Below are 8,668 nucleotides of genomic sequence, written 5' to 3'. Positions count from 1 at the left end.
GAAACAACTATTCAAAAAGTGTTTTATTTTATGTAATAATAGGTTTTATAATTTCCATATTTTACAATAATCCTTTTAATTATGATAGATTGCTACGGGTAAAACAAAACGCTTTTTGTACTTTCCATTCCATTGTCACATTGACATTTATTTTTTCAAACAGCGGGCGAAATTCCTAAGTTGAAATCATACTTTTTTAATAAATTTTATTTGTTGTTCTTCAGTTGCATCTTATGTTAGTGAGAACACCAAGTTCACCTACAATGAGCTGCCACGAAGACGATGATTCAGAGGACGACTTACCGTGCGTGAGTCTAAGTCAATCGACTGGTGGAAAGGTAACATTGAACTTCGTTTACGCTTATTTTTTATTTTTGTTACAAATGAAAAGATAACCCAATGTTTGTGTTTAGAGTGAGTTGGAGATGCCTCCGGCGTCGCAGGTGGCGTCGTTGCGAGCTCGCGAGGACGCAGCAGAGCGCGCGTTGCAAGATATTCACGAGAACAATGATCCACTTTTGGTTAGCCTGTCCAGAAGTACCAGCCAGAGCTCGACCAGTGAGGAGGGTGAGGTATGGTGGCTTTTAGTTAATAATTTATAATATCCACTAGAAACTGTTGAGTGATTGATCCATATATTTACATATAAAGCTAGTTTTCAAGGGCCAAGCTGTTTTCCCTGTTATAAAAGACATCTTAAAACGAACCCTCAAGATGTCTTTCTTATTTTGTTTATTATATTCAATTATTTTTAATGGAAACCTTATGAAAGTATTTTCTTTTTATTCCATGCAATTAGCAACCGACTGATATCCTGTAACAATATTAAAAAGAGAGGGGTCTCTGCAAGGTACTTGCTAGACAAGATATAAAAATCAAAAAGGTCTATATCCCGGTCAATATAAGTAAAAAAAATATAAAAAACCTCATATGATTAAATGGGTGGATGAACCTTTTCTTACCTGTTATTGCCATGGTTATAGTCCCCTCAGTCACACTGGTTTTATGCAAAATTATGCTACTTAAACTATGCAAACATGCATTTTTCTGGAGTTAACAAGCCCTTTCCTTAATTTGCCACTTACATACATGGGCATGCATGGTTATGCATGCTTGCATAAAACCAGCGTGACTTAGGGGACCGTAACCATGGCAATAACAGGCAAGAAAAAGTTGATTCACCCAAATGTATGAAATTATTTATATATTTTCTACAGGCAGCATTATCGGCAGCAGTATCAGCTTTACAAGTAGACGAAACTCCGCCTCACACTCGCGGGATGTGTGCGGAGCGACTACAGCTACTTACGGCTATAAGAGATAATCTTTCAGAAGATCGGGAGTTTCTTGATAGTTATATTAAGATGATGAAGGAGAAACCGGGAGCGGTGGATGGTGTTACAGAACATGTGAGTTAATTCATCACATGTGCTAAAATTTTTTTGACAAAACCCGATAAGTTGAGCAAACTGGTTTTTGAAATTCGAACTATGTGCAATTTCCACAAGAAAGAGGTTGGGAGCTGTTTGAGGGATAGGGGCCTAGATCCCCGCTCCGGGTCATTCCTGGTGCAGAGGTTGTCCATCGCGATTCAGCGTGGCAATGCTGCGAGCGTGTTGGGCACCTTTGCGCCTGGGATGATGCGGGGGGGGGGGGGGGGGGGGTTTGACTGATAGTTAGTTAAGTTAGTTAAGAATAGATTAGTTAAGAATAGATTGGTGTTTTGCTTTGTCTTAATGTGTTACTTAATATCTAGGTTAAGTTAGGTCTAGTTGTTTTTTTTTTTACGTGTAATTTTTATAATTTTTTATTAAATGATTACCTTTAATCTAAAAATAAATAAAATATTCTTTTTTATTTCCACAATGTTGTTATTTCAAGGACATAGCCATGTTTCATGAAAATCGGTCCACTATGTTGCGGTTGGGGGTTTTTTCAAAATTTTAATTTTGAATTTAGGTTATTCATCCTATAATATTTCAAGGAGACTTGTTCATATTTCCAGATTCTGCAAGGAATATCATCCGCCCTAATATCCGGTCGCAGCCCAAACATCCCCAGCGCGGCCGTTTGGCTGCTAAGCGTGGCTCTTAGCACACCTCGCTCGCTTCGCACGCGTCGCGCGCTACACGCCATCTTGGATCAAGCTAGTGATAAACAAGTGAACGTGTTGGCTGCAGCTTCTTGTGCAGCTATTCAAGGTATGTTGTATATCATTAATGGATTGATAAGGCATATTCAAAGGTAACATCTCTGGAGAGGCAGCTCGCTTCGCTCGCTTTGAACGCGCCTCGCGCTACACGCCATCTTGGACCAAGCGAGTGATAAACAAGTGAACGTGTTGGCTGCAGCTTCTTAGCTATTCAAGGTAAATTGTATATCATTATTAGATTATATAATTCATATCTGAAGGTCTTATTCCCCCAATATATCTGGAGAGGCAGCTTGACTCTCTGTCGCGTTGAGCTCGCTTCGCTCGCTTAGGACGCGTCGCCCTATATTGCATCAAGCTAGTGATAACAAGTAAATGTTTTGGTTATAGCTTCTTTTGCAGCTATTCAAGGTATGTTGTATATCAGTATTAGATCCCAATAAGCATATCCACTGTTTTATATTATCTGGTCATTCCCCTAACATTCCTGACTAACTGTAGCCAAAGAGGATTGAGTATTATTGAGAGTTACTGTCGAAGTAAAATGTGTAATCACGGTGCATAGACTGCCATTTCTGCCTGTGTCACAGGCTTAAAACTTTTGAACCTCGGTTTTGACAATTTGACCCATATTCTTCTTAGCTTGATATGTATTAAAATGTCAAATATTAATATTAGCGCCATCTAGCTGAGCGTACCCCAAAGGTGTAATGCCATCTAGGCCACCATACCTTTTTCTGTATGGTACTGAGGTACGTGTTTTTCTTAAACTTTATCTGTCTATATGGAGTTATATATTATATGTTATATGGGATATGGGTTAAATTGTGGCGTAGGCGAGAGGCTGGCAACCTGTCACTGCAATGTCACAGTTTCGTTTTCTTTCAACCCCTTATTTGCCAAGAGTGGCACTGAAACTTGAGTAGTTTCATGTGCTCTGCCTACCCCTTCATGGGATACAGGCGTGATTGTATGTATATTATATGTCTTTGATGTAGTGGAACCCTTCAATGCATACTGTCTTGCTATCTCAAGTTGCGTAACGTTGTTCTGCCCTTGTTATAGATGCGGATCAATTGCTAGCAGCATATGATGCAGTACGGACTGGTACAAAACGCGGAGCTGACCAACTAGCAGCTATCTTACTCGCACACGCCATGGCTAGAGCTTTAGCTCAAAAGGTAAATACATATTTTACGCTCAAAAGTTAGACTTATATACTCTACTCTAAAAGACCGCAGAGAACGTGGGGATTTAATAGAGACATTCAAAATACTAACTGGACATTACGACCTCAAGGAATTTCAAGAGATGTTCAAGCGTAATAACAACACTCGTTTGAGAGGTCACCTCTTAAAGCTAGAGAGTGATAGATCTCACAGTAACCCTTATAAACACTTTTTGAGCAATCGAGTAGTGAGATCTTGGAACAAACTCCCAGAAGACGTGGTCTTAGCACAAAATGTGACTCTGTTTAAAAATAGACTAGACAAGCACATCACATCTACAACTCGGCTATGATTACTGTCACAATGATCACTGGATACAGGCTATATCAGTTCTTTAACTGCCTGCCTGCTTATTAAATAATAATAATAATATATTGACCGGGATATAGACCGTGATTACCTTTTTTATTTTTGTCGAGCTCCCGTCATCACGATCACGGAAAACTGACGACTCGTTGGATCGAGTAAAGTTGCATAGTCGTAAGGTAATTTCGACGGATCGCCACTACATACTGAGATTGGCAAGAGAAGCCATTGAGATTCACAAATATAAAAATTTCAGCAGTGAGGATGGCTTCAAACTATAAAATGTATGGAATCCAGTGATTTGTTTTTGTAAAAAACCGGTGAAGTCAGTATTGAACAAACGTAGTGACACTGTGAGTGTAGTGTGTTTGGACAGACCATCGAGTGTGAATGCGACTAGTAAGGGTAACGCTGAAAGTGAACGCAGCCGACGCGCGCGAAGGAGGGTAGATCGCGCGCTGTCTACGCAACTTTGACATCCACCCGCCTTCGTTAGTTTTCCGTGATCGTGATGCATGCAATTGCGTCGAAATATCGGGAGCTCGACAAAAATCAAAAAGGTAATCACGGTCTATGTCCCGGTCAATATAAGTCTAATGAAAATAACCGTGAATCATTCAAAACGATTTTCCCCTTAATAAAAAAAAATAGTATCGCTCGCACACGTTTTTGCTTGAGAAATGATTACTTTAGTATTGTAATCAATAATAGTATCATAAGCGACTCAGTGCATGTCATACGAATAAATAAATAGTTGTGATCAATTTTTATTGCAGGAAACACTACCGTCCCATTCTGACCCACCTTCCCCTTTGTCTTCTGAATCTATAAAACTGGTTCGAACTTCTTGGCGAAAGCTGCCAACTCGATCACAGCTCACGTTGTTACGCTGCGTCGGTCGGGCGCTTGCTGCGGCGGGGGATAGTGGGGACGTAGGGGAAAAGGGGGGCAAAGAGGAACAGAGGGACGTGAAAAAAGAATCTGCGAATGAAAATGCGGGAGAGAAAATGGACACTGATGAAGTAGGAAATGAAACAGGTTAGTTTTTTTAATATTCTTTATTCAAATAGGCTTACAATAAACACTTTTAAATTGTCAACAGTGTACAATATTCCTCTTATTCGATCTATTATGTTATACATATATTTCAGTTATTAGTTGTACTGGGTGTCTACTAGTCATTTTCTGCTAAATTAAAAACTACTATTACTCTAATCCCCACCAGAATCAAGAGATCATACAATGTTTTTCTTCAATAATCAATACCTTTTTGACGAGCTAGGGAATTGTATTAAAGTTTTTGACTTTTACCAATGAGGATCGAGTATTATAGAGTTACTATCAAAGTAAAATGTGTGATCACAGTGCATAGACTGCCATCTCTCGACACAAGCTTAAAACTTTTGAACCTCAGTTTTGACACTTTGGCCCATATTGTTAGCTTGATATGTGTTAAAAGGTCAAATATTCAAAAAGGTCAAAGGTCAAGGTCAAAGTATGTGTAGTATATGCTGTATATGTATATATATAGTTTGCTTTTCTTCTTAGTAAATCACCTTTTTGTTTTCTCACTGCACCATTTGTATTGAATCTCTGTTTGGCCCTATGGTTGACTGGTAGAGAATGCCTTTTGGCATTAAGTCCGCCATTTGTACATTTTTGTATATTTTGTGCAATAAAGTTTAAATAAATAAATAAATAAATAAATATTAATATTAGCGCCATCTAGCTGAGCGTTCCCCAAAGGTGTAAAGCCATCTAGGCCACCGTACCTTTTTCTCAAGGGCTTTGAGGTACGTATTTTTCTTAGACTTTATCCGTCTATACGGAGTTACATAATGTCTTTGCTTTTACTGACAACATATATTTTTTTATTTTCCTGTTCATGTTACATGTTGGTTTATTGTTATTTTAATGCAAATATTTAAATATCAAAGAAATTATGTTATAAATATATTTCAGGGCTTTTTCCGCTGAAAAAATTGCGATTATGTAGCAGCTGCCTAGTTACATTAGGTACTTAATTATAGATTTTTTTTCAGTGAAAATAGACAGCATTCTTCCAAAAACAGAAAGCAGTGCCATAGATACACTAGAATCAAATAATAAAAGTAGTAAAATAGAGGAGGGTGGAGCAGCGTTATTAGCGGCCATAGGACAACCTTTACCTAGAGCTTCGGCCTTCGATATTAATAGACAACAGGTATATTGTACTCTGATATTATTTATTTATTTTGTTAGTAAAACATGTTTACATGACATTACAGTATAACCAATCGGTCACGAAACTTAGATAACTAAAAATATAAAAAAAAGAACAATAATAATTAAAAAAAATAAACAATTGATTTGGGCGATGACGTCACAGTGTGGCTCCGTTGCGTCGTGGTTCCTTTATTCTAAAAAATATATAAAACTGAATTAAAAACTTTCTAAAACTCGCTTGCCTCGCCTGGTTCTCGAACTAAAAAAAAAACACTAGTTTTTATTTACCAATCGATAGGATTATTATTCAGGAATTTCTCTGTGTAGAAAAAAGGACCTTATATCTACTATAAAAATTTTGTTTACAAAATATACTTACTTATCTATTAATTTAATGACTATTCATACAAAATTATCTTTTTTTTTCAGGTATTAACGAACGTATCAAAACTCCAGCTAATCTTCCGTAAAAGATTCATAACGGACCCAAAGGACCCATTAGATGCCCCATTAAATTGCTCACAAAATTCCTTAGACCAGTCTCTAGAAGCCACACCTACTAAACCTGAGCTCAAAGTTCAAATACCTATGAAAATAATCGCCCCTATGAAACTACAGTTCCCAATTTTAACTACTAGTTTAAAAGTACCTGAAATCAAAGAAGGGCCTATAAAAAAAATCGCAAAGGGACAGAAGAAGTTGGAAGAGTTTTTTAAACCGCGAGCAAAAGTGACGGAAAGTGAAGATAAGTCGCCGGACGCGAAAAGGTTTAAAACGCAGAGGTTAGAACGGAAACGTGCTCAGAAAAATGGGAAAAGTTAGTTCTATAAGTATAATAATTTAATATAGTTAAATTATAATTAAGTTATAATTAAGTCTAATATAATTAAGTCTGCTGGGTCAGCTGCAGAGTTTGCAGCTAGACTCAAGCACGCAAAGTACAGCGCCCTGGAAGCAATGTACAAATTTGTGCCACTTGCTGTGGAGACGGCGGGACCCTGGGGAACTGAGGCTAAAGCCTTTGTTAGGGAACTTGGTCGCCGACTTAGGGATAGGGGCTGCGATCCGCGTTCCGGGTCGTATCTGGTGCAGGGGATTTCATTGGCTATACAGCGTGGAAATGCTGCTAGTGTGATGGGAACCTTTGGGCCCGGTACGACTCGGGCGGGTCCTAGTTAGTTTGCGCGTATGTTGTTGTTGCAATAACCCACATATGGGTAAATGACGAAGCCTGTTGCGGATAGCTTTATTGTTTGTGTGTAAGGACGACGCCTGTTGCTGATTTAAGGCTGTAACCTCATGACGAAGCCTGCGTTGCGGATAATGGGTTGTAAAATATTTAGTGTTATTTTTGTCCAATAAATAATATAGTTATACAGGCTGATTTAAACTAACACAATTTTCACTCATATACAGATCGGACATTTGGGCGTCATTCTAAAAACATAAGTTTAATTATTCCGAAAATGTCATACAAATGACGCCCAACTGTCCGATCTCTGCTCATATTAAAACGGGACTTTATCATTATTGGCCAGACGTTTCGTTCGTAATTTCACGGACAAAACAACGGGCCAAATGTAAACGTAAGTCTTACACGATAAAGTCCCGTTATTTAACTAAGGGCCAGTTGCATCAACCACATTTGACAGACACATCATCGTCACGCAGCAGACGTCTATGAAACTTCCCATACAATAAAATTTTACGAACGCTTTAACGGTGACAGACGGTTTGGTGCAACCGGCCCTTAGTAATGATTAAAAAATTACCAAAACTAAGTTGTAGAATGAGCTACCTTTTGAGAGGTTTCCCTTGCGCTATGATTCTTCAAAGCAGTTATTTAGGGTTCTCAAAGATCGGCAACGCAAATTTTTCCCCTGATGTTGCTTATGTCCATTGGCGGCGATGACGCTTCCTATCAGGCTCGTCTGCTCGTTTGCTACCTATATCATACAAAAAACGCGTTGGCGGACCGAAATAGTGTGTTCAGAGAAAAGTGATTTTGTTAAAACTATTTTTCAGTACAGATGGTGTTTTTTTTACGCACTAGTGCGAGAAGTTGTGCTGATGCTGATGACACCGCCTTAATTTTCTCAGCACAGACGGAGAGAGAGGCATACTTGCGGGCGCAACTAGGATTTAACATTGTAAATAATTGGCTACAATATCATCTACTAACACTTAACGCAGATAAAACCAATTATGTTAGATTTTTCATGAAAAATAACCAATATATATCTGACCATCCTATCTATGCTCATCGCAATACCTGCCTTGCTAGCAATAGCTGTAACTGTCCCTTCATCACTCCCGCAACTAAAATTAAATACCTGGGTGTTATAGTTAATGACACGTTATCGTTTCGACCACATATTGAAGCGTTAAGTAATAAAGTTCGTAAGCTGATATACGTGTTTAAAAGACTCCGTAATGTCTTGGACCTTAAATTAATAATGCAAGTATACTTTGCTCTTTGCCAGTCGTTATTAACATATTGCATTACATCATGGGGAGGAGCAGCCAAAACCCTGCTTTTAATTGTAGAAAGAGCACAAAGAGCTATCCTGAAAGTCTCAACATTCCGACCGTTCCTATACCCTACTAACCTATTATATAAGTCCTGTAAAGTATTATCTGTAAGACAGCTATTCGTGTTAAGCACTGTTCTAAAACAACATAAAGCACTTCCTTACAACTCAGACATTACTAACAAGAGACGGAAAGATTTGGTTTGCAACCGGCTGACTGACCAAAAGCATGCCTTTTCACAGCG

At 38.4% G+C, this 8,668-nt stretch overlaps 1 protein-coding gene across 2 annotated transcripts; it reads left to right on the top strand.

The window, feature by feature from the left end:
- The first annotated feature begins 174 nt into the window (after positions 1-174).
- LOC125238473 lies at positions 175-7,952 on the top strand. Of its 2 annotated transcripts, XM_048145833.1 has the most exons (9): positions 175-338; positions 414-572; positions 1,218-1,409; positions 2,006-2,201; positions 3,218-3,333; positions 4,464-4,725; positions 5,730-5,890; positions 6,322-6,737; positions 7,261-7,952. In XM_048145833.1, exons 1-8 carry the CDS (start codon positions 234-236, stop codon positions 6,712-6,714), a joined length of 1,584 nt encoding a protein of 527 aa, XP_048001790.1. In that variant the 5' UTR covers positions 175-233; the 3' UTR covers positions 6,715-6,737; positions 7,261-7,952. The 2 variants fall into 2 exon arrangements, with proteins under 2 accessions (XP_048001790.1, XP_048001791.1); XM_048145834.1 differs by lacking the exons at positions 5,730-5,890; positions 7,261-7,952 and having other exon boundaries at positions 6,322-6,513.
- The last annotated feature ends 716 nt before the right edge of the window (positions 7,953-8,668 follow it).

This window comes from Leguminivora glycinivorella, chromosome 23 (genome assembly GCF_023078275.1).
Source record: "Leguminivora glycinivorella isolate SPB_JAAS2020 chromosome 23, LegGlyc_1.1, whole genome shotgun sequence".
NCBI classification, from domain to species: Eukaryota; Metazoa; Arthropoda; class Insecta; order Lepidoptera; family Tortricidae; genus Leguminivora; species Leguminivora glycinivorella.
The sequence above is the reverse complement of the archived record's forward strand: the minus strand, read 5'-3'. Positions and strand labels throughout refer to the sequence as shown.